At 31.7% G+C, this 26,834-nt stretch overlaps 2 protein-coding genes across 2 annotated transcripts in view; both read right to left on the reverse strand.

Annotated features, from left to right (window-relative positions):
- The window catches only part of LOC132723445 (NXPE family member 1-like), a 55,436-nt gene extending 41,722 nt beyond the window's left edge, over positions 1-13,714 (reverse strand). The window contains exons 1-4 of the mRNA XM_060708169.1: positions 13,534-13,714; positions 11,927-12,064; positions 11,352-11,497; positions 10,609-10,886 (exon numbers count right to left, since the gene is read on the reverse strand). Of these exons, the coding sequence (XP_060564152.1) occupies positions 10,609-10,886; positions 11,352-11,497; positions 11,927-12,064; positions 13,534-13,550 (579 nt within the window). The 5' untranslated portion in view covers positions 13,551-13,714. The remainder of the gene's footprint in view (positions 1-10,608; positions 10,887-11,351; positions 11,498-11,926; positions 12,065-13,533) is intronic.
- LOC132723446 (bifunctional 3'-5' exonuclease/ATP-dependent helicase WRN-like) lies at positions 633-8,418 on the reverse strand. Its single transcript, XM_060708170.1, has 2 exons — positions 6,090-8,418; positions 633-1,217 (listed from the first exon to the last, which is right to left on the reverse strand). The coding sequence occupies exons 1-2, from the start codon at positions 6,311-6,313 to the stop codon at positions 911-913; spliced, it is 531 nt and encodes a 176-aa protein (XP_060564153.1). The 5' UTR covers positions 6,314-8,418; the 3' UTR covers positions 633-910.
- Positions 13,715-26,834: the final 13,120 nt, after the last annotated feature.

Here is a 26,834-nt window from a genome sequence, read left to right on the forward strand (position 1 = left end):
CATATATGATTTGTATTGTTATTATATTCATTTCGTGTATGATTTAATTCAAAATATCAAAATTAACCAATGTTTAAACTTACCTATGAATAATTCTCTACACTCATTGCAAGTTGTCATCTTCAAACTCAAAGTCTTCATCAGTATCACCAAACACAGCTGAATATACACTTAAGATCTTTTGTGCCAGATCTTTGTGAAAAATTCCAAAACTGTCAAGTATGGTATCAACATCAAAAATGTAAGCTGCTTTTTCAACCAATAATTTAATACAACTGTTAGTTAGTCCATGGCTTCCAATTGTACTGTACCTAGATCCTTCCCTGTCAAGTTCATTCTTCAATGACAACAAATTTATCTCTACCCGGTGACTATCTTCATCTGAAACATAGCGTTCTTATCCCGATTCTGCTTCTGCTCCCTCAATATTAAGTTTAAATGGATTTGCACATTCCATACAGTTTCCAGTCTTGTTTACAAACATCACAACATCTGCAACCTTCAACAGTTTTTTGTCACCATACAGCTGACGTAGAATTTTTCTTCTGCAATTGTCTCCTTTAACAAAACTCAACATTTCTGGCGAAACCTTTCTCAATTGCTGTGAGTGATACAATAGCATTGCATGAGACACTGATCCGTCACGGCCAACTCTACCAATCTGCTGAAGGTATGCATCATATTCGGATGGTGGTCCATAATGTATGACATGGTTTGATTGAAAGTTTAACCCCATTCCAACAGCTTTTGTAGCTATGATGATCCGTAGAGTGCTGCTTGGCTCTTTAATTGTGGAAAGAATTTGAATTTTACCTTATCAGTAGTTCTTGAATGATACATGTCAAACAATTCTCTATCCTTGACTTCATCTGTAAAGTACATGTACAATTTTGAACAATCTTGAATTATCTTACAGTAAAAAATAACTTTCATACAATTTTTTTTGATCTCTGTTCATCAAATCAACAATCCACTTGAATGCTGCTTCTAGTTGCACTGGTACTTTAATCACTGATATTATAATGTTTTCTCTGTATTGGGATTCAACTATCTCAAGTGGTGTTTTCATAGCAAGCAAACGTTGTATTTTCGCTCGAACCGGTGGATTTGTTGTGGCAGTCAGTGCCAGCATAGGAATATTTGATATCATAGATCGGAGTTCTCCAACCCTTGCAAACTCTGGGCGAAATGCCTCTTCATCTGTTTTGTCTAAGCCCCTGTAAAATGAAACAGTACTGTATAAAATGTTACAATTGGTTACTAAATTCAAACATATTTTCTAATCCAGTCAAATTAATTATTTCAGTAGAAGTACATGGTGGCACGACCACTTCCCAACAGTGCCATTTAAAGTAGGAGCTACCATCGATAAAAATAAAATAATGTTGTTTTTTTAATTTTCATTGTCAATTTATTATCAAAAATTTTTTTTTTTACAAATCAATAAAATGTTAACATATAATTTCATTTAAATAGAAAAATTAACTGAAGCAAGCCTTGTAAAAAGAACATGTTTAAAACTATTCCGTCATTGCTGAATGGACTTTTTGTCAATTTACAAGTTTCATAGAAGTGATGACAAAACATAGTAAAAAAATGTGAAAGCATACATGTATATTCACAATGTTTTCGTGCCAAAAAATTCTAACATCAGCCAATATTGTAGCAAATTGGCTACATGTATTTAGTGAATGTTATTTTTATTCCAAAATCTTGGGTATTACATTATTCAAAATTGCTCATTCTTTATTGCTTTGTATTTAATGCTGCTTATAAATGGTTAAAATTATTTAATAACGAAGAGCGTGAAATATAACGTTCAGGAATAGACTTATTTCTTAAATTTATTGGCCAATGTTTTGTGTAAGACACACCATCCCATCATGGTGAACATTTGTATCAAATTATTTTTGTAATCTTTCAAAGAATGAGCAAGATACAGACCAGAATTTTTTTTATATTTATATTTGACCTTTGACTTCATGTGACCTTTACCTTCATTTTGCACGAGACAACTCTACTTAACAAGGATAACATTTGTACTAAGCTATATTAAAATCCATCCATGTATACATACATGTACATGTATATATATTAAGTTATACTAGTAAATTAATGTGTTTCTTTCTTGTTATTTGAACTTTGACCCCTAGTGTGACCTTGACATTTGCAGCAGACACTCCACCATTCTATTGAAAATATTTTTCCCAACTTATATTAAAATCCCCCCACTCTTGTAGAAGTTACGCTCCAGACACAGGTTTTGCGCTGACCCGCAGGTGTGAATTTTTTTTTATGATATTGTATTATAGCTTTATCCAGTTATCCATGCTAAAATAACACTGCAATGCTGCAATGAAATTTTGAAGTTCATATCAATATTGGTTCCGGTGACATTCAAGAATTGGAAATTTTCTGTTTTAAAAAGGGGCAAAATTATGTCAAGCTGCATTTTCCTATTGTTGTTAATATAAAACTGTTTAAACATGACATATATAAAATAAATATCTTTATTATATACTTACAAATGAAATATTGAGAAATATTGATGAAATAAAATGTGTATTTTCATTTTCCGTATTTTCACTGTAAAAATTTATTTTTCACTGCAGTGAAACATATTTTCCGTATTTTCACTGGTGTCTTGCCGGACTACTTTCTTTTAAATTCTGCCTGTACACAAAATTTAAGGGAAAGTCTTTCAAATTTTAATGTCAAAAAAGAGTAATATGTATATAATAAACAGAAAATTCAAGTTTTTTCTATAAATACATGATTTATTTTCATCTTGTGGCATGAAAATTACCATATTTCACTCGTGGCTACCGCCACTCATGAAATATTTATTTTCATACCACTCGATGAAAATAAATCATGTATTTATAGAAAAAACTTGAATATCCTCTATGTAATGATCTCTGAAATTAGACCAGACCAGACAGATTACAATACCACCCCCCCCCCCCAAAAAAAAAAATACATATATATATGATGGGGCATAATAATACTCAATATATTGTTGATACAGTTATAATTGTTGACATGTGTCAGACTGGACTGAATCAATGACAAATTTATCTGATTTAAAGATGTTTAAAAAATACCATACATTTGTAATAGTGACAGTGACAAGATCTCATAAATAACATACATTAAATCATTCAATCAAAAATGTGTACTAAAGTCATGAAGTAATAATAAATAAGTAATTTAAAGTCTCTGAAACTACAGTATGGCCCCATACTTCAGACATCCAGATGTTTCAATAATGTATCTCCATACAGAATGCATACAACATATATATAATTTATGAGCCGCAGTCTGGTCTGGATCCATGCTGGTCTCAAACCCATTATGTTGGTTTTGTCGTGACACGGCTCATATACATATTTGACCTATGGATTTTATGACAATACAGTTTTTGTAGGTGTTACTCCTTTACTCCTATATGTATAACCTTCCAGCTATTGACTTGTTTAACACATGCGATGCACTATTATGCAGAAATAAATTTGCCAGGCAAAACAAAAAAATAATGTAACTTTTTTAAAGTTATTGTTTAAATATGGCCCATGACACACAACACAGCTGTATCCTAATCCATCAAAAAAGTAGGATACCCATTATCAGTTCACTTTTACAAATTGTTATTAGTTATCCTCTAAGAAAGACATTGCCTTGAGATATGGAAATGGTTATATACAAACTCACCATTTCATTCATGTTTGTATATACAAACGGTTCTGTATCAGAAGCCTGAGGTGATACATAGGCTCTGAATGTATATTTTTCTTTGATTTTATCAGTTAAGGTATGACCATCTTATTCCTAATGCCAAAGTTTAAAAACATTAATGGAAATGCAGAGGTAAAAAGGTTAGCCATTTAAAACTTGCAAACCATTGTTTAAAACTACCAGCACATTCAATTTGAAATGCATATCTTCCAATTTATGACATATTCATAGTATAAGTAATTAGAAAGAAGTTTTCCCATTCACTCCTAGACAAATTACATTATGACAATATTATATACACATGTACATCATAAGATTATTTTATACTGATCAGTGATTTTCCCCAATATTTAAATAAAGGTTATTTCCCAAAGTCCAAAATAGGTTACTGGTATATTTTGATATATATTATCCCATAAAAATGCTATTTCCCCAGAAATGCACTGTGTACAGCCTTCTCCATAACAGCAGCTGACTTATAACAGAAAGTCATACATGTACATCTTACTGAAAGCTGTCCCTATATATAACTTGTAAGATAGTCTCGGCTATGTGCCATGCATGTTAAATTGAAATGAAAATTTTATAAAATTAGTGTGTAAATTAATTATCTTGATCTCAGATGTAAGACTTTGATTTCAGGATTTCCCTTTTATCCTGCTATATTTTTCTCTTCAGGAAGCCACAGACAAAAAACACTCTATACAAACATTTATATGTCCTGTACTAATATTAACTTACAGTCAAACCTGTCTGTAGTGACCAGTAAGGGAATTGAGCTAAACAAAATTATGAACAGGTGACCACAACATCCAGGTTGACATCACATGAATAAGTGTAATATGTATATTTATGTATAAAAATGTATCTTTTAAAGCTTGCTTTAATATGTTTTATTTTGCAAAATGATCAGCAGTTTGTACTTATTCATTATATTCTATATATCACATATATATTTATTTATTCATATTAAGATAATATTTAGTTTTAAAGGCACATTATGCCTCAGAAATCCTTTTTTAAAAATTTTTTAGAAATGTAAAACATATGTTTAATAATGTTTAAGTAATGGATTTAGAACATTACGATATTTAACAGCTGAAGAAAGTAGTGCTGATTGTAATGTGTCGTCAAGGTAGCAAAATGTAAACAAATAATATTTTGACTTCCATACAAAATACTAATTCATTATAATTATATCAATTGCCAGCAAAGCAAAAGATGCAAAGATAGTTCATTTATATGGCAAATAAGTATTTTTTGAGGAACTTGTAAGAAGACACCAAATATTTAAAATTTTGAGAAATAAAAATGATAGCATTTCTGACGCATAATGTGCCTTTAAAGCAAGTAAATAAATGTCAAAGTTCAGAAATGTTCACTGTTCAGGAGAGAAAATGTGTGAGCAGATGGACAGGACTATTGGTAGGGCGCTGGCAACATGTTTCAAAGGTCCCTGGTTCGAGTCCCGGCCATCTATTTTTTCTCAACCTGTGACTTTTGGTGCATTGAATGCTTATATCCCAGAATTTAATTCACATTGCTCTGTAACATGAGAAAAACTTCAAAAACTGAGGAGTACAATCATGTATATCATGTTTCAGAACTGTTTCCAGCTGCACTGAGAAAATGTGAACGCAGCAGGATATTTCAGTTGGTAGAGGGTCCAGGGTCAGACTGCATTTTTCTCACCCTATGACATGTACAGATGATGTAGCACTTGTAACAATTAACAGATATTGTTAGACATGGTCACCTTTTTTGGGTGAATTTTCCTAATTTCTTGACATTTAATTATTATGTCAAAATCATAATTTTTTAATGTGTCGATACAGTATCCATAATTGATAGACAGAAATTTGGAGAAAAATATCAACAATATATCAGTATTGTTTCTATAAATGAAATAAATGTTGAGATAAAAATGATACAAATTAACATGATAATACTGGGCTGAGTTGACACCTGCCTAGTTGATGCAAAAGCTTTTTAACAATATAAAGCTTTCAACAAATAGAAAATAAGATATAAAGTGGCTAGCCGTACGGCTAGATAAAAGTTATAGCCGTATGTTGTTATGTATGACTAGCACACTGTATTGTCTAGCCGTATGGCTAGCCACTTCCGAAAAGATATTGCCTCTGAAAATACAGTTGCCTGGTCGGGCTTGTTACTTTGAAAAGTTGGTAGCCCCAGGAAAAATTGGGAAAAATTGAGAAGTTAGGGGCTAAGTACTGCTAATTTCGAACACCGATTCACACCCTTTGACCAAAATTTGACATCAAATTATGGTAGAATTTAATGAAAAGCATGTTTCTTACTTGTCAAAAGAACAATGAATAAAGAAAACATACCATGACACAGCAGTGCGTACTTCGTCAAACACAATACAGACTAGATTTTTTCTGTAAATGGAATTCCTCAGCATATCTCTCCACACACCCGATGTTACATATTCTGGGTTAGAGTAGACATACGAATATTTTCCTCTACGAATATCACCATTTTCGCTGGAATCCTTCCCAATGTATGTGGCAGAAATCTGTCTATCTAATAATTCCTGGACTTGTGTCTCCATCAGTGAAATTAACGGCGAAGTTACCAAAACAATTGGGTTTTCCTTCACACAAAGTTCGCTACATAAATATGCTAACCCTTGAAAACACAGGGACTTTCCCGATCCTGTCTTTGCACATACAAATGTGTTATTGTTCTGCTCAATGATTGATTATATCACTGCCTTTTGAAAGGGTTTAATAAATCCATAATTGAACCGTTTTGAAAGCTTATCGAAAGTTGAGTTGTTAACAGTCGCCATTTTGTTTATAAAATTATTGGAAAATACCCGTCTATTTATAATGTTGCACACACGTCATCTGTTTCAACCAATGAAAATGCGTATAGGTTTTAGGGCGATTTGGAATTTGGAAAACTTTCATTGGTCGTTCAAAGTTCACTGTAAAGGTCAATATCACGAATCGACGGGTATTACAGCAGCGGTCTGAAGTAACGGGAGTGTATTCAGTAAGCTGCGAAGGGAGCGTAAATCTCCTCCCAATAAAATTATTAACAATAGCTCTTTATTTATTACCAATGTCAAGTAGCTTTTATTTCTTTGACTCGCACGAACATAATATTACTGAATTTCCTCATACCTATCTAAAACTCAGGTAACAGTCTTCCATTATATTGATAAATAATGTTTCACGATATAACGTGTATAACAAACAAAAAATCCTGAATTTGGTATTTTTGAAATTCATCCTATTTGTTCATTCCAGTGTGTGTTCTACTTTCAGTATTTTAAATAATTTAAACTTTTCGAATCTAACAATCTTTTTTAACTACGTCACGTCACGTCAGGTTTATGACGCTCCAAGGGGGTATCCTCTATGACGTCAGAGCACGCTAGGGAAACAGTCGAAACTATTGACCGGTCAAAAGTTCGCGAACGTAGACGTTTTAGGAATTTCAGAAAACAGTAAAAAATACCAAAATAAATTGATATAAGGTATCAGGTAATAAGGTATTTTGTCCTCCCAATTATCTACGATATAAAATTCTGGTAAAATCCAATTAACCATTGAAAACTTTATAAGAATATCTAGATATCAGATGTCTACTTGTTCATCCTCATTTCCTGCATTTCTTGCTTAGACTCCTTTTGATGCTTTGCGTCAATGCTTTTCTTGTTATATCATGATATATCATTTGCCACGATATATGTAAGGACATATTGAAACAAAAGTTGATTAAAGTTTTTGTTTTGGTTTATTTATATAAGGATTTTTATATTTCTTGCATATCAGACTGTCGTTTTCTTGAGTTTTACCTTTGCCGGAAATTTCATCTGGCATGGGGGTGCCAGATGAGTCGCGTGCGATACAACAACGTCATTTTAGCCCCTTTAATGAATAATAATGGATGACGTCATTTCGACGTTGTTATTAATTTTGTAAATTCATACGCTATTGTAAGAAAACAGTTATGGATGAAATTTCATTAATTTCCATAAAACAAATATCTTATTTAGGTAAACCATTTTAGATATGAAATAATATTGCAGAATATGCAAGACAAATATCTGACATATGATTGCGGTTCGGATCAGAATATTCGTCTCTCGGGAATCCGCCCATGTCAGGGTCCCCTCGGGACGGACATTCCGGTCCGAACCGCAGCATATGACAGATATTATTACTCTTACAATGATTTGTTGTTGATATTTATAGAAAATGAGTACCATTATAGGGGAAAATGAAATGTACATGCTTTGATATTTGTTATCATCTATTATTATTGACTACAGTAGTAACACTAACAGAACAATGTTGCACTACTGTCATGTCACATTACATTTACAAGTCTTGTAAGTCTTGTTTGTATTGGAATTACTTTCCTTACCAGGCATACATCAGTGAAAGCATTTTTTTAATTTGATACCTGGCCCCTCTCAAACAATAAGTATAATTATGCAAAAAGAAAAGATTTACACAACATCCACAATAATGTACAATGGTACTTAGTCTGAATATAACATGGCCTGTGCGTAGGAATAATTTGGTAAGGTATGTATAATGAGCGCATTTTTTTGCGCGAAGCTTCCCAATTGCTGCATTGCAGCAACATTTGTACTTGTAGCAGAAAAGTGATGAAAATTGAATCTTTCTCCGTCTTATTTTTAAGACATTTTGCACAGGTTACATGCATATATTTCTTTAAATTAATACTTTATTTTCAGGGTTTGTATTTTATTTGTCTATTAATACGTTCAAGCATAAAGTGCCTCGATAAATACTTCTTAAAGTGTTTTTACGCCTCACTCACTTATGAGCATTTTGTTGGAAAAACATGTAAATCTTACTAGGAAAAACTAGACATGCTTGCACATGTTGCTTGTTACAAACATGTACGCGAATATCTTTAATAGAGGCATCATTTACGGAGGATGTATATATAAAGTATTATGCATTGAAACAATTGTAATAAAATCAGTCCAATACACAGCGGAGCTTAAAATCTTAAGCTTAGTGCACTTTCGTTGATGATTTTCAGGAATTGTAGTTGAAACATTTTAAATTTTACAAAGACAGAGCTGAAGTTAGTGTAAAGGACATGACCTCTAGAAAGAGAAATGGTTGCTTTTAAGAAAATTTTATGAAATAATTAGATGTCATGACATCTAGCAAGAGAGATTTTAACTTTGCAAGGGTAATAATGAAATATTTTGAGCATAATGATTCAAACCATGTATTTAATGATGATTTTGAATTGTATTTTTTATTATTATTATTATTTTGGAGAAATATGTAATGCTTTATTGAAAAAATAATTATGTGTATTTCGAAGATTAATACAGTTATATATGCAATACAGTAAATACCTAAATTTTTGCCAAGTAGGAATACTTTTACTTTGAATCAATTTTTGCAATAATTATGGCCTTTGTAACTGAACATTAGACACATCTGCATATTGTCTTTCATTTGACAGGCTGAAATATGACCATGACCACCAAAGTCACTAGATTCAACTACATTATGGCAAAGTTCAATTGTATAGAAACAAAAAAAAAATATATATATATTCTGTCCTAACACTACCATTTAGTGTTGTTTTAATGCGGTGGCATAGCAGTTTTCACGAATGCAATCTTGCTTTTCAAAAAAATCGTGCGATAGTATACTATTTTAAAAAATAATTCAAAGAAATAAAAAGTATATTGCGACTGGCAGTCCTGTTACTCTGCTCTCTCGTCAATACTTAAGCCGCCCCGCCACTTCAACCCCCGACTCCCGAGAAACTTCCTTCAGCAAAAGAAAAATATATTATCCAAATATCAAGTGGATTAATTACGTCATTAGAGAGTTTGTACAAAATATCATGTACAGATTTTGCACTGTCAGAAGTCCATTGGAAATTTCGATTTCGGCAGTGTTTAGTTTTGGAGTGACTTAGAGATCCTTCTTTTAAGATGTGATATTTCTTTTAGTTTAATTTTGTTTCGAAAGATTCTTTTGACCCATCAGTTAGAAAGGTTGCATCATCCGCATATTTTTATTCTCAATTCCATTCATGTTTATGCCTTGTTGTGTGTAATATATATTTGCCAATTTGATTTTATGCTTACTGATTACATTGTATATTATTTTTCTTCTATGCAACTGACAACCTGTTTTGCTATTTTCATTTGCCTGCGAATGAATGTACATGTATCATATTTTCATGATTGATGATAAGCTGTATATGCTTAAGTCAAAAGAAATATTCTGTTCTGTTCTGTTCTTGTTTTATGTTTACATATACAGTCGAAGAAATATAATAACATTTTACATAGAAATGTGTAAAATTTCAAAATACGAACATGAATTCCATAATTTTGTAACATCACCTATGAAACTGAAATTAAAAAATGATCAACACACTGTGTTTATTCTTGTTTTATGACATATGATTAGAAAGTTATAATCCGTGCATATATAAATAATGCAAAATAAAAAGGACATTAACTAAAAAACTATGAACGGTAGAATTATTATATTTGCTTGTGAATTGCACCTATTCTTAATAAAATATATTTGCCATTGTAGTTTTAAGTTGATATCTTAAATACTTTTTGAGTAATGCATCTGACAATTATATTTTTTTTTTAATCAAATGGTTAATCACTGAAGATTTCCGAAGAAAAAAGATATTATTCTTATACACTGCACTCTCCCTTAATGATATTTATTCACCCATGAAGTTTTCAGTTTTTATATCTTATGCTTTTCGAGTATCACACCGGACATAAATGCGGGATTGAAAAACGGGCGCTGACTATTACCATTCTCCTACTTCAAAAATATCATATTGCTACTATTAGACACCTACCTGAGTCCTTATACGGTAATTTGTCGCAATTATTTCTCTTGGATAAGCAAGAACTACGATTATTGAAGACATTCCTGACCAAAATGCCTCACATATTACAGAATGAGTACCATTCATATTGTCGGTGACCATACAGGGGGCGGATGCTTGCAATTCTTTGTTCTCAATCGTTGCTCTCAAATGATCTCCTCCAAAAATTATTCGTTTACCATATCCATCCTTCATTGTAACAAGAATGGTGATTCCATCACCAATATTGTATGGTTGGTCTTTATATTCTACAAAGTTGTTAAATACATGTACAATTTAGATTTTTATAGACGTCCAATTCAACTTTATTCCCAGTTTATTCTTATTTAAAATTTAAAGTAATATTTTAACGTATAAAGACGGTTTGACTTCAAGTGTACTTTCATATCTTATTAATATTTCAATAAATAAATACAGAGAAATTTGCATGACAATTTTGAAATAATCTAATATTCAAGAAGTCTGATCGACCATACCAAAGACCTGCCATCCTTAGGATCAGTTTAAGAAAACAAGTTCATACGATGATTATTAAATGATTCTCAACCAAACGACACAGCAACAACGAAGTGATTTAAATCACCATTCCATTTTGGTCGTTATTATTTATATTCAATAAAAGGTGTATAATATACTGATCATATAGCTCGGACTGTCTTTACCTTTTGCAAATTAAAATCGTAAATTGATGATTTATTCGAAATAGTACGCACCTATAAAAGACAGAGACGTATGCTTTACCGATGCCGACAGATTTTCATCCGTGCATGGTTTTATTTTGAGAGCTTCTTCCTCCAGTATAATGTTATAAAACCTTGCATCGCGTGGGTCACTCACGTCATAAGAGAAACGCTTTAAACTACAAACAAGAACAACTTCTCATAATGTCATTGAGATAAAAGAACAAATTTGGGATAACATTTGATAAGTAGTATCTAAAACTCATAGACGCGACGTCATATAATGTGCCACGGAAATATACTCTTTTTTGTTTGGGGTCCACTTAAGGGGGTAGCGCATATTTATATTTGCCCTTGTCTGTCAGTCTCGCTTTTACACTGACAAGCTGTCATTTCCTTTTTATAATGTAAAATTTGACAGATCTTAATAAATGAGCTCTAGTATTTATCAACCAGCAACGCTCGCTAAAGATATTAGAACAGGGAAACAGGTGTTTAAGCATTAAGTGTCTTTGCTTTATAGGTGAAGCGGCGTAAAATAATATCATCATTGCATGTATGAATTATAACTTTAAATGACATTTTCTCGTAAGATTCTAATGTCTTACTTCAATTCTGGTTTCCATTTTACCGCTACTGCCGGAAGTAATCGAATATGGAAGTTGTATTTTAAAGTATCTGTGAACATATATGCCATCAGCAGTGTGGCTAATATTGCAATACCAATCACGTATTTCCACTCATTTCTGAAAGTAAAGTAAAACAGGTGTTAACTAAGGTAAACACATCAAAACAATGAAAATATTAACTATGTAATCTACATAAGCAGCGTCCGTGGCTGAGTGGTTATTTTCCTGTTTTCGTAATAAAAATGTAATTTATGGTGTTTGTGTATGCCCATTTTGATTATCTTACATATTTTATTTACTTTTATTATACTTAAATATATCCTTCACTTTAAAACACTCAATATGTGTTCTGGTTGAATATCATCCTCTAAGGATATATTCCCCGGGAAATAGTTCTTATATCAACTCCATATTGAATTTCAGGACTTTTTAACAATATGTTTTAAATGTATTTAATTTTGTTCTCTTGCACTATTTTTTCTCTTTTAGTCAATATTAAGCGTTGATGATCATGATCGTAGCAAAAGACAATTTGCCACAATATTATTTCCATATGTTCAATAATGAAAATAATGTAGAATTAGTTTCTCTCCATTATTTGTAACACATTATACATTATATTGAAAAACAAACACAAAGCATCATAAAACAATAACAACTTTTCCCTTAAGATGTTAACCTATAACTTTCTTTTTTGGACAAACGCTCCTTTAAGATATTAAATATCATATATAAAAAATTTATTTGCAAATTGATTAAGTATTATATCATTAGACATAATGACAGAGTCATGAAGATATTTATTTGATCTGCAAGATATGTTTTTATACTTATTTCTAAAAGATGTCAGATAATAAGAATAATGTATATTAGATGGTATTCTATAGCTTTTTTCACTATTGTACAAAAGGTCTCTTGATAAGAAATACAATAAATCAATTGAAACGACGCATTTCTGTGTTGATCGATATCTAGTCATGACGCCATCAACATTATTCTTCATAAAAGTTATATTTTTATCCGTGTTATTTCTACTGATGAAATCAGGCTGGGGCATATGTATGTGTATGAGTTAAATAAGTAAACGGAGTTTGCGGGTTCGAATCCTGGTCAAATCATAAAGCACAAATTACCCCAAAACATAATTTACGCAAATGAACAATGAACATACATGTTTCCTTGGAATTTCTTATTCTCTAGTCACATCGAATTAAAAATACAAGTTGTAAGTTGTCGCTTATATCAACCATTAATCTTGTGGTTAAAGAAATGATTTTGAAAGTGGGTTAGCTTTGTGAAACCTCCTGTCAGACCCGTTAACATTTCACTAAAATACTGAGGTTATAAAAATTATCGTCTTTGTATATAACGGGAAGTAAGCTTAAGATCTTGACCTACTTTACATATTTAACTTTAAGATGCAACATTTCATTATTTTTTACAACTCAATAAAGCATCTATTAATATTAATAACAAGAAAATCAACACAGTGCGCCTTCAATCAAAATCTTATTGCAATTAAAATCTTCTATGGAAAATGAATGCTAAATTTAAAAGGAAAATAAAATAGAAAGATAATAACTTACAGTGCGAGCTTCGTCATTACGCAGTGTAAATGAATCCTATGTCCTATCACTACATGTTTGCGTTAATGCACGGTGTCAACTGTTCACTGTTAACGTAATATAAGCATACTTAAAGATATTTTTGCGACAATCTATCACACACGCTCTCCCTATCTCCCCCTCTCTTGCTCTCTCTTTCTTAAAGTTTGAATGATTATTTGCATTAGCATATATCAACACATAATAAAATGTACTTAGGTGATAACTAAATTATAAGACACACATTTGGATTGTTGATTCATTGATAACCATACTTAAAAAACAAATTGTCCGAAGACGGTCTCATAATATATTATTGTCGACATTTTTTCGTTAGATTAAAAAAAATGTCTTATTTTGCTCTATACAACTTTGGAAAGACAACTAGAATTTTTATTTTATTATTATAGTATTAAAAATGAACAAATAGAAGATGCAGCCTGCAACATAAATACTATGCATTCTGATACTTTTGTTGTTAACGGCTTTTATCGTTGATGTTACATGAAAAAGGCAAACAAGCTTAACTGTCATATATAGGATAATTATATTGGGCGCTACAGTGCCCAATATAGGGATCAATATAGTTCGGTTAGCTTAATATGTAGAGCGTTGGATTGTGCATCGGGCGGCACGGGTTTGATTCCATGACGATCCAGTTCACTTTCGTTGGGATTGGTCATACAATCCTTTCGACGGTTATTCAAACTGTACATTTGCTCTGGCGTGTACTGAAGTTATCACTTACTAGCGAAATAGCCTGCCCAGGAACAATGCGGTGGCTGAACTGAGCTGTGATGAATTCAATGTGACTTTCTGCCTTGATCTAGAGTGAAAACTACCAACACCACCAATATAAGAATATATTGGTCTCGTGTAATAATTTAAAAGCAGCTATTGGATGTGAATAATTGATATAGAATAATAAGCAGAATGGATTGATAACCAGATTTAATCAATTATTTTGCTTCCACGTTGGTCTGTTTATCATGTTAAAATATAAATATGATATAGATGTAAGAATCAATAGAATATCCATTTGCAAATTAATGTTTACTATTGAATATAAGTTTGTCAGAAGAATCGTTATGTAAATTTAATCATACATTTAGACATACACATGTGTATGCAACTTAAAACGTCATCATTAAACACATCAATATTTTTTTTTGCGAATAAAACACTTATACCGAAAATTAATGAGTACACTTTCTCAACAAACAACTAAATATGTACTCAAAATAGTGTGTGTTATTGGTAGGTCCCTTAATTGCTGTTTATGAACTTTTATTATGTTTCTTAGTTGATCATTTGTTTGGCAGATATAAAATTAAATGTATATACAAGGAAGAAATATATAATAATGTAAAATATTGACCATTTAGATATATAGTTCACAAGAAAAAAAGAACAACATAAATATATCGGTAACTTCCGTCATCACTACTGTGTATACTTTTCTATAAGCAAGATTTTTGAAATGCATCCAAATAACTGTTTTTACAGGAATTGCTTGTTTATAGACTTTAAATTAAAAGAAATGAATGTGCACATACAGCTGCTACGACATTATACTTAAACCAGCATTACATTTTTTGCAGGAATTAGTTTACTTCTTTAGATCTTTTGTGAGAAAGACAACCTGATTTCCGTTTTGAAGGTAAGTATTGTGTTTTGTCAAATAGAAATGTACATTAAACTTATTAAAACACTATTTATTTTCATTTTCTATATACCTAAACAAAATGTCAAACTACAAGTTCTAGGAAGCTAGTAAAAATATAGTAGAAATATTTTTGATGAAAAAGTAAAATGTCTCAGCAACCGTATGCTTCCAATTTGGTGTACAATAAAAAATATTGGTACATTTACTTATCGTTTTAGCCACTGAATTGATTTTCATTTTATTTATTTATCTTCTTATTTATTTATTTATTTTTATCTTTTTTAAAGATATTTTAACGTATAATTCACCGTTACGAAACTACATACTTAGGTTATAAAATATTGTCTTGAAACATATTTACATTAATAACAATAATCATACCGAATATAGTGAAACCCCATTGTATCGTGCTATTCATTGTATCGATCTATTTACAAATCTTTAGATTTTTTTGAAAATGAACTAGCTACTGATTGCTAATATTTACAACAGTGTCACGAAAATCTTTCGCATTTGTTTTGTGCCGTAAAAAACGTCAAAAACATATTTCCAGTACCGTCAGACTTTGTAGATGATAAATAGACTTATAAATAGTGTGTTCTTATGAAAAACACATTTACTGTCTGTTGAAAGTCCCTAAATTTATGCTGACATTTTAAAACAGACATCTTTGATTCTAATTGACTGAAAAATCTAGCATAAAGATGGGTCAGACTTCCAAAACTTTGATTAACTGAGCGATTCTCACAATGCATCGATATAATGGCGTGACCTAATTCTTCAACCTGTTTGACATGTCTGTAAATATCCGTATATTCCAAAGCTAAAACTTTATATCAGTGATGTTTGCCATGTAATATTTATGACAAAAGAATCAAAATAAATTATACAAAATAAAGATTCAGGGAAATTTAAATTTTTTAACTGCAGTTGTGATTTATGGGTAAATAGATCGATACAACGGGGTTCCAGGCTACGACATGCAACACGTTGTCATAGTAACGCCACCCGGAGCACTCAGTTTATACATAATATTTTATATTGACACAATGAACCATTTAGTGTATAAATTTTTCTTCTGTTACTTTTAATAGACAGTTAACAGAAAATACAATGTACTGTCATAACGGCTTAAGAAGTATAGTGCCTTAGTAGCAGAGTCCCGAAATGTCCCTGTAAAACTCCCAGTGGTATGTGCCTGGCACAAAAGAAGATTTGACAGTTTAACATGTAAGTAAAACAAATGATTTTCTTTTTCAGTTACCATGTCAGTAATAATTTAGAAACTGTTAGAAAAGTATATGTGTATGTTTTAACCACTGATATTGATTTATAATTGAAAAGTGACTTTTGCAGAAGGTGTTACCCCGGTACGGAATTATACACAGCCTTTGTAGTCTTGTTTGTAGTTCTTTTAAATTTTAAAATGGTCTATTTCAAGTCATCACAATTGATACTGGTCATATTTTAAGTATATCTTTAATAATTGTGAACATGGAGTTTCAGTTCTGAGTACTTTAAAGGTTGTTTAAATGTATTTTGCAGGATTTCATTTCTGGTTGGAGGGTTTCAAGAGGCACTATGCACAAGAATACACATCAGTTACTCTTTGGAATATTCTATAGTGATTAAAGAAATTAAAAGCTGCAGAAAAACTCCAAGTGCTAATGTATTTTTTGTGCTCAATTTACTTGGACTGCATTTGTGTTTAAAGAAATGGCCATGAAGTTCCGGTACCGAGTATGCTTTGTCCAGAATTAAGCCTTAAATTTGATGGATTTAATATATGATATATAGTACGAAAATTCAGTGGGCCGTCTCCATAAAAGTAAGACTGGTTAGTCATTATAGTTCTTTCAAACTGTGGCATTTAGGAAAAACAATTCTTATGGTTATTTGAATTACTCTTGTTTTCACTTTGAGCTCTGACCTGGCTGTCATTTCCACAGTATGCACACTATCTTGTTAGTTTGGTGTGTATGTGTGTTTTTTGTTGTTGTTTTTTTTACAATATATCTTGATTTCTTAATTAAGTTAGATGAACTCATAATATATTTGCTGAATTTTATCATGCAGCCCACACTTTCTTCATGGGAAAAGCAAAGTATGGATCGAAAGTTTTAAAGACAAAAGTAAGCCACCGTACGTGTGGAAAATGTAAATGGGGGAAACGTAATAGATTGGGTCAACAAGTAAGAAAACATAGGTGTGTTCATACACACAGTGGAAGTGTCAAACTCATGAAAAGTGTAAGTGGCGAGCAGGGTGTTAAATAACTCATAGAACAAGGTACACCTGTAGAATACCTCGAAGGTGATGGGGACAACACACTAATAGCTCGTCTTAAATTTAACACTGAAGAAACGTTTTGATAAAAAATCACATCGTGAAAAATGTTGGAAAGCGATTATATCAATTGGCTTCAGAGAAAGGAATTACGTTGAGCAAACAGGTTATTATTCACATTCAGAAATGCCTGAAATATGTATTTTCCAAAAACCTAGGTGATTCAGTTGGAATGGAGGACAATCTAAAGGCAGTTATTCTACATCAGTTTGGGGATCAGTCCAGATTTTGTGGATATAAAAGAAAGCCTGGTTAGAAGTACTCCCACAGAAGCCTGCCATATAAGATCCCTTTGAAAGATGAAAACCTTCGATCAAGACTTGAAGTGTTTTTTCAAACTCTTTTATTAAATGCCGCACAGTATGCTGACCTGGGTTCAAGCCAGCAGTGTGAACATGGTAACAGGGAAATAACACTCCGTGCACCTAAGTCTTTATATTATGGCAATTCAGAATCCCTTGATCATCGTGTACATGCTACATATGCTATCATCAATGAAGGGAGAAAGTATATTGTCAATGTTTCAGGTTTAATTTGAAGCGACTGTTCATTTTCCTCAAATCTTTAAAATGTTATCTATACAAACAAATAACAAGAATATGACACGTCACTTGAAACCAAATATGTTTTTTTTTTTACAATTTGATGAATGTTGTCCATCCTCCATTTTTAAGTCTAGGCGAAACATAACATTTTACAAAATTCTATAATTACATAATTCAAGAACAAATGCAATATTAAAATTTTGTCTATTTCCTGTGTAATTTGATGTTAAATAATTGATACTAAAATGAAGGAAACATAAAAGTTCATGTTTATTGTTCTGTTTATTTGTTATTGTTGAACTTGCAATTTTACTTGTTATAGATGCAGTTCCATTGTTGCAGTTTTCCTGATCACTAGTGTTCGTTTCTCTTAAACAGTTGTTGGTGATCAAGTTTTCTGTTCAGAATTGGATGTCAGTTTTTATTTATCATTTTTTAGGCTTCATCAATATGTTAATTACAATAAATAGTTTTTACTTAGAAATATACTGACAAAAGCGTAACAAGTTGTAGATTTCAGGGAAATGTTTACAACTTTATAACAATAAATATAGTATTTAAAATAAAGTAACTCTCTTAGAGCACAATACTGGAACAATAATTATCAATTTATATATGGCTTGCATTAATCTACCTGTAATGTAACAAAACAACACTTTTGGCAGGCAAGTGAAACAGTTGGGTTGTCACCTGAGGTACACAGTGAAAGTTACTTCACACAATAAAAGAAAAACATGTGTTATTAACAATTTAAACTGCATTTATCAACAAAATCGTCACGGACTATGATAAACGGAGCATATCTTGTCATGACGCCATCAACATTATTCTTCATAAAAGTTACATTTTTATCCGTGTTATTTCTACTGATGAAATCAGGCTGGGGCATATGTATGTGTATGAGTTATATAAGTAAACGGAGTTTGCGGGTTCGAATCATGGTCAAATTATAAAGCACAAATAACCCCAAAACATAATTTACGCCAATGAACAATGAACATACATGTTTCCTTGGAATTTCTTATTCTCTAGTCACATCGAAATAAAAATACAAGTTGTAAGCTATCACTTATATCAACCATTAATCTTGTGGTTAAAGAAATGGTTTTGGAAGTTGGTTAACTTTGTGAAACCTCCTGTCAGACCCGATGACATTTCACTAAATACTGAGGTTATAAAAGAAATCGTCTTTGTATATAACGGGAAGTAAGCTTAAGATCTTGACCTACTTTACATATTTAACTTCAAGATGCAACATTTCATTACTTTTTACAACTCAATAAAGCATCTATTAATATTAATAACATGAAAATCAACACAGTGCGCCTTCAATCAAAATCTTATTGCAATTAAAATCTTCTATGGAAAATGAATGCTAAATTTAAAAGGAAAATAAAATAGAAAGATAATAACTTACAGTGCGAGCTTCGTCATTACGCAGTGTAAATGAATCCTATGTCCTATCACTACATGTTTGCGTTAATACACGGTGTCAACTGTTCACTGTTAACGTAATATAAGCATACTTAAAGATATTTTTGCGACAATCTATCACACACGCTCTCCCTATCTCCCCCTCTCTTGCTCTCTCTTTCTTAAAGTTTGAATGATTATTTGCATTAGCATATATCAACACATAATAAAATGTACTTAGGTGATAACTAAATTATAAGACACACATTTGGATTGTTGATTCATTGATAACCATTGTTAAAAACAAATTGTCCGAAGACGGTCTCATAATATATAATTGTCGACATTTTTTCGTTAGATTAAAAAAAATGTCTTATTTTGCTCTATACAACTTTGGAAAGACAACTAGAATTTTAATTTTATTATTATAGTATTAAAAATAAACAAATAGAAGATGCAGCCTGCAACATAGATACTATGCATTCTGATACTTTTGTTGTTAACGGCTTTTATCGTTGATGTAACATGAAAAAGGCAAACAAGCTTAACTGTCATATATAGGATAATTATATTGGGCGCTACAGTGCCCAATATAGGGATCAATATAGTTCGGTTAGCTTAATATGTAGAGCGTTGGATTGTGCATCGGGCGGCACGGGTTTGATTCCATGACGATCCAGTTCACTTTCGTTGGGATTGGTCATACAATCCTTTCGACGATTATTCAAACTGTACATTTGCTCTGGCGTGTACTGAAGTTATCACTTACTAGCGAAATAGCGAACAATGCGGTGGCTGAACTGAGCTGTGATGAATTCACTTGATCCAGAGTGAAAACTACCAACACCACCAATATAAGAATATATTGGTCTCGTGTAATAATTTTAAAGCAGCTATTGGATGTGAATAATTGATATAGAATAATAAGCAGAATGGATTGATAACCAGATTTAATAAATTATTTTGCTTCCACGTTGGGCTGTTTATCATGTTGAAATATAAATATGATATAGATCTAAGAATCAATAGAATATTCATTTGCGAATTCATGTTTACTATTGAATATAAGTTTGTCAGAAGAATCGTTATGTATACATTTTGACATACACATGTGTATGCAACTTAAAACGTCATCATTAAACACATCAATATTTTTTTTTGCGAATAAAACGCTTATACCGAAAATTAATGAGTACACTTTCTCAACAAACAACTAAATATGTACTCAAAATAGTGTGTGTTATTGGTAGGTCCCTTAATTGCTGTTTATGAACATTTATTATGTTTCTTAGTTTATCATTTGTTTGGCAGGTATAAAATTAAATGTATATACAAGGAAGAAATATATAATAATGTAAAATATTGACCATTTAGATATATACTTCACAAGAAAAAAAACACATAAATATGTCGGTATCTTCCGTCATCACTACTGTGTAGACTTTCTATAAGCAAGATTTTTGAAATGCATCCAAATAACTGTTTTTACAGGAATTGCTTGTTTACAGACTTTAAATTAAAAGAAATGAATGCGCACATACAGCTGCTACGACATTATACTTAAACCAGCATTACATTTTTTTCAGGAATTAGTTTACTTCTTTAGATCATTTGTGAGAAAGACAACCTGATTTCCGTTTTGAAGGTAAGTGTTGTGTTTTGTCAAATAAAAATATACATTAAACTTATTAAAACACTATTTTTTTCATTTTCTATATACCTAAAAAAAATGTCAAACTACAAGTTCTAGGAAGCTAGTAAAAATATAGTAGAAATATTTTTGATGAAAAAGTAAAATGTCTCAGCAACCGTATGCTTCCAATTTGGTGTACAATAAATAATATTGGTACATTAACTTATCGTTTTAGCCACTGAATTGATTATCATTTTGGTTATTCATCTTCTTATTTATTTATTTATTTTTATCTTTTTTAAAGATATTTTAACGTATAATTCACCGTTACGAAACTACATACTTAGGTTATAAAATATTGTCTTGAAACATATTTACATTAATAACAATAATCATACCGAATACGACATGCAACACGTTGTCATAGTCACGCCACCCGGAGCACTCAGTTTATACATAATATTTTATATTGACACAATGAACCATTTAGTGTATAATTTTTTCTTCTGTTACTTTTAATAGACAGTTAACAGAAAATACAATGTACTGTCATAACGGCTTAAGAAATATAGTGCCTTAGTAGCAGAGTCCCGAAATGTCCCTGTAAAACTCCCAGTGGTATGTGCCTGGCACAAAAGAAGATTTGACAGTTTAACATGTAAGTAAAACAAATGATTTTCTTTTTCAGTTACAATGTCAGTAATGATTTAGAAACTGTCAGAAAAGTATATGTGTATGTTTTAACCACTGATATTGATTTATAATTGAAAAAGTGACTTTTGCAGAAGGTGTCACCCGGAATTATACACAGCCTTTGTAGTCTTGTTTGTAGTTCTTTTAAATTTTAAAATGGCCTATTTCAAGTCATCACAATTGATACTGGTCATATTTTAAGTATATCATTAATAATTGTGAACATGGAGTTTCAGTTCTGAGTACTTTAAAGGTTGTTTTAATGTATTTTGCAGGATTTCATTTCTGGTTGGAGGGTTTCAGGAGGTACTATGCACAAGAATACACATCAGTTACTATTTGGAATATTCTATGGTGATTAAAGAAATTAAAAGCTGCAGAAAAACTCCAAGTTCTAATGTATTTTTTGTGCTAAATTTACTTGGACTGCATTTGTGTTTAAAGAAATGGCCATGAAGTTCCGGTACCGAGTATGCTTTGTCCAGAATTAAGCCTTAAATTTGATGGATTTAATATATGATATATAGTACGAAAATTCAGTGGGCCGTCTCCATAAAAGTAAGACTGGTTAGTCATTATAGTTCTTCCAAACTGTGCATTTAGGAAAAACAATTCTTATGGTTACTTGAATTACTCTTGTTTTCACTTTGAGCTATGACCTGGCTGTCATATCCACAGTATGCACAATATCTTGTTAGATTGGTGTGTATGTGTGTTTGTTGTTGTTTTTTTTTTACAATATATCTTGATTTCTTAATTAAGTTAGATGAACTCATATTTATTTTTTTGGCCTAAGACACCGTCCGTGTGGAACATGTAAGTGGGGGAAACATTATAGATTGGGTCAACAAGTAAGAAAACATAGGTGTGTGGATAAACACATTGGAAGTGTCAAACTCATGAAAAGTGTAAGTGGCGAGCAGGGTGTTAAATAACTCATAGAACAAGGTACACCTGTAGAATACCTCGAAGGTGATGGGGACAACACACTAATAGCTCGTCTTAAATTTAACACTGAAGAAACGTTTTGATAAAAATCACATCGTGAAAAATGTTGGAAAGCGATTATATCAATAGGCTTCAGAAAAAGCAATTAAGTTGAGCAAACAGGTTAATATTCACATTCAGCAAAGCCTGAAATATGTATTTTCCAACACCTAGGTGATCCAGTTGGAATGGAGGACACTCTAAAGGCAGTTATTCTACATCAGTTTGGGGATCAGTCCAGATTTTGTGGATATAAAAGAAAGCCTGGTTAGAAGTACTCCCACAGAAGCCTGCCATATAAGACCCCTTTGAAAGATGAAAACCTTCGATCAAGACTTGAAGTGTTTTTTTAAACTCTTTTATTAAATGCCGCACAGTATGCTGACCTGGGTTCAAGCCAGCAGTGTGAACATGGTAACCGGGAAATAACACTCCGTGCACATAAGTCTTTGTATTATGGCAATTCAGAATCCCTTGATCATCGTATACATGCTACATATGCTATCATCAATGAAGGGAGAAAGTATATTGTCAATGTAAGTCAACATAGTTCTCTCAAACTGTGGTATTTAGGAAAAACAATTCTTATGGTTATTTGAATTACCCTGGTTAATTTTGAGCTCTGACCTGGCTGTCATTTTCACAGCATGCATACTATTTTGTTATTTTGGTGTGTGTTTTTTGTTGTTTGTTTTTACAATATATCTTGATTTCTTAATTAAGATAGATAAACTCATAATATATTTGCTGTATTTTTATCATGCAGCCCACACTTTCTTCATGGGAAAAGCAATGTATGGATCGAATGTTTGAAAGACAATAGTAAGGCCTAAAAAAATATTCTGTTTCGGGTAAGGAAAATATTTCTTCTGAAAGAATCACACCAACTTTTCATGAACCTTATCTTATTTTTAAGTTAGTGGAGAAAATCTGGTAACTTTTGCTGAATTTTTCTTATATACGATACAGTTCTTAAACATATTAGAAGTCTAACCTTACCAACATACCAATAGCTTTCATTTAAGGTATTACGACCCTAATGGGCACTATAAGGAACAAAAAAAAATGACATCAGGCTTAAAAAATATATATCTGTTTCGGGTAACCCGACCCTAACTATTTTTTTTCAATTTCTGAGCAAAACAAAATATTCGTTAGCGAATAAAGAGTTTCAAAGGGCGGATAAGTGCGAATTGAACGCTTGAAACGTAAAACGCTCAGACGATTAAGATCGGTCCTTGTTTGTTATACGTGTTTTGATTAGCTCGTGCTGTATTGCGGTCCAATGAATATCACGCTATTGGAAACTGGTAGGTATGACAAGCAACATGGCGGAAAAATGACTCTGTATTGAACATAGACAGAAATGCCGCTCAGCAACGTCGTGTTCATGAAAAATTCTGTCTTGTTAGCTTGCAGCTTGTGTTTTTATATTGAGTCTGACATTAAATTCAAGCTTCGAACAAATAAGCACACTTTATCTTTGACAGTATCTTCATTTTTTGAAAGAAAAATGTTCACCAACCCATCGAGGCATCGTATCTGGCTTTCCAATTTCGAAAAAGTCATTTGTGGGTCTGAGCACGTGAAAACAGCGCATCTCTACCGTATGTTGGCATTTCTGTCTATGAATATCCCTCCAATTAGAGGTAAATTTTATTCAGGCCTGTTCAGTTATCTCGACATGTTAACAGGTTAAGTCATGCAGTTGAAATGCTGCTGATCGTGGTGCTACTAAGGGGTTGTGAACAGCATGCATGTAATACTTCTTTCATTTAATACTGCTTTGATATGTAAAGATGTATTAAAACCGAGCCTGTTATTTTCTATCTTTAATTAATTTAGTTTTCATTGCTTTTTAATATTTTAAAGTTTGAAAAGCTGTTTTGATATGTCCTGTGTCACACTTCAAAATGAATAACAGTTACATAAAAATGAAAATAACACTGACGTTACACATTTCAGCTTGACTGGAAAATTGAAAGTGTTGCAATTTATTTATAATAAACCAGTGTTCAGACAGTAGTTTGAGGCAAATGAGACCGTAGTCCCACTGAAAATCAAGTGCAACTGAGTATAAAGTATAGCCACAGGTCATATGTACAAAGCTATTCTGCAAAGCTTTTCCTGTATAATTTTTCATCCTCTTTTGCATACTGAAACAAATTTCTAGCCAGACTTGGAGCCTGACTCTGTACTATGCATCATTTTGTTTCATACCGTCACAAATGTATCCCATTTTCCATGTGTTATTCAGATCTAGTCTTTGCTTTTTTCAGATGGGCCATGGATACTATTAGAGGACACTTTCAATGACATCTACGAAATGCCAATTCATCAAGAAGCTTGGCTATTGTATTTGATATGTTGACATACATGTATCAGATTGAAAAAAAAACAGTATTTGATTGACAAGGGTGTCTTTTTACAAATAGTTGTGTTGCACTTTTTTATGTGAACCAGTGTATCAAAAGTGCAATTCAAAATTATAGATTTAGTTAAATTGTACCATAGTGTCAAAATATACACTTTGTTATAGTGTAAGAGCTTCAAGATGTCAGCACTACATTTTTTAATCCAACGAAATGTTCTGTATTTAATGCATGAATACCAAATAGTAAAAAACAGAATAAGTCTAGATTTTTTAACGAAACCTTTGAAACCCAGATCACAGCATGTCATTTTAGCACTGTTAATGTGCTTAACTCCTACTATGCTAGCAGAGTATTGATCTGCCCTTTGCAATCAAAGAAGACTCAGATCAGCAGAATTGCAACCATGCAAGCTGATGATAATCTGCACTGTTTGCTGTTCAGGTTAGAGTCAAACTTTAAAGTAGTACCTGTAGAAAACAAACATCAAAATTAACATATGTTTGGGTATATTGTCTTAATTCAATATTGAAATAACATTAAATGGCATTAAAGCTATGCAGATTTTAATCAGAATTAGTGTTTATATGATAAAATATGATGATACAAAGTCAGGCAATGACAGAAGTGTAGGAAAGACTGCCATGTGCAAGAGCACACACTTATGACAGATTTTGAATAAAAAAAATCCCTACCTACCCTACCTAGCAAGTTTGGGAAGGTTACCCTAAACAAACATTTTTTTGGCCTCATTGGTCAGATATATACCTTAAAGTACACAAAGTTTACCGTACGGAAATCAAGTTATGGCCACTTTTATGAACTAAAGCTAGGAAGATATGAGGGCCCATTTTTAGAAATGAGGAACCTTTAAATAATCTGCAATAACATTCTAATGAAAAATGTTTTCCCATTAATGATTGATAATTAAGAAACAAATAGTACCATTCAGCTAACAATCCACATAATTATGGTTTTTATTTTAAATTCAGGAAATCTGTATAAAGATGTTACCCTACCCCACCCATTTTTACCACTTGTCTGACCTAATTTAAAAAATCCTTAAAATTTACTCAAATGAGTGCTTGTTTTCAAAGTTAATTTTTGAAGAAGTATATTGGTTGATCTTGTAAAATATGAAATACTTTTACTGTCTAGTTTTTATTTTATTACACTTTGAAAATAATTCAGGTACAATATTTATCACTAGATTTAGCATAATTTAGCCAATAAATACCTGTATAAATTAAAAAAAATCACAATTAAACATTTTTTTTCTTTCCAAATGGGACATGAGAGATATATAAATAATGTAAACAGAAAAAAAAGAAAGAAAAAAAAGGGCCCTCATTTTCAATGTAGTTAACAGTAGTTCTAGCTTATATGAATTAATACTCTTCAAAGCGGAGATAATGCATTAGGATGGTAATAACTTAAATGACCCAGATATGTAATAACGCTTTTATATCCAATTTCGTAGACATGACACACTTATTAATTGCCTATCTCATGTAAATTTAACCAAATTGCAATTAACACATATGATTATGCATACATTATATTCTGTATAGAGTAATTCATTGATCCCAAATAATAATTTGCAAGCTTTTTGCAAAATCATATCCAAA

Source organism: Ruditapes philippinarum, unplaced genomic scaffold (assembly GCF_026571515.1).
Source record: "Ruditapes philippinarum isolate M1 unplaced genomic scaffold, ASM2657151v2 ctg5965_1_1_1_1, whole genome shotgun sequence".
NCBI lineage: Eukaryota > Metazoa > Mollusca > Bivalvia > Venerida > Veneridae > Ruditapes > Ruditapes philippinarum.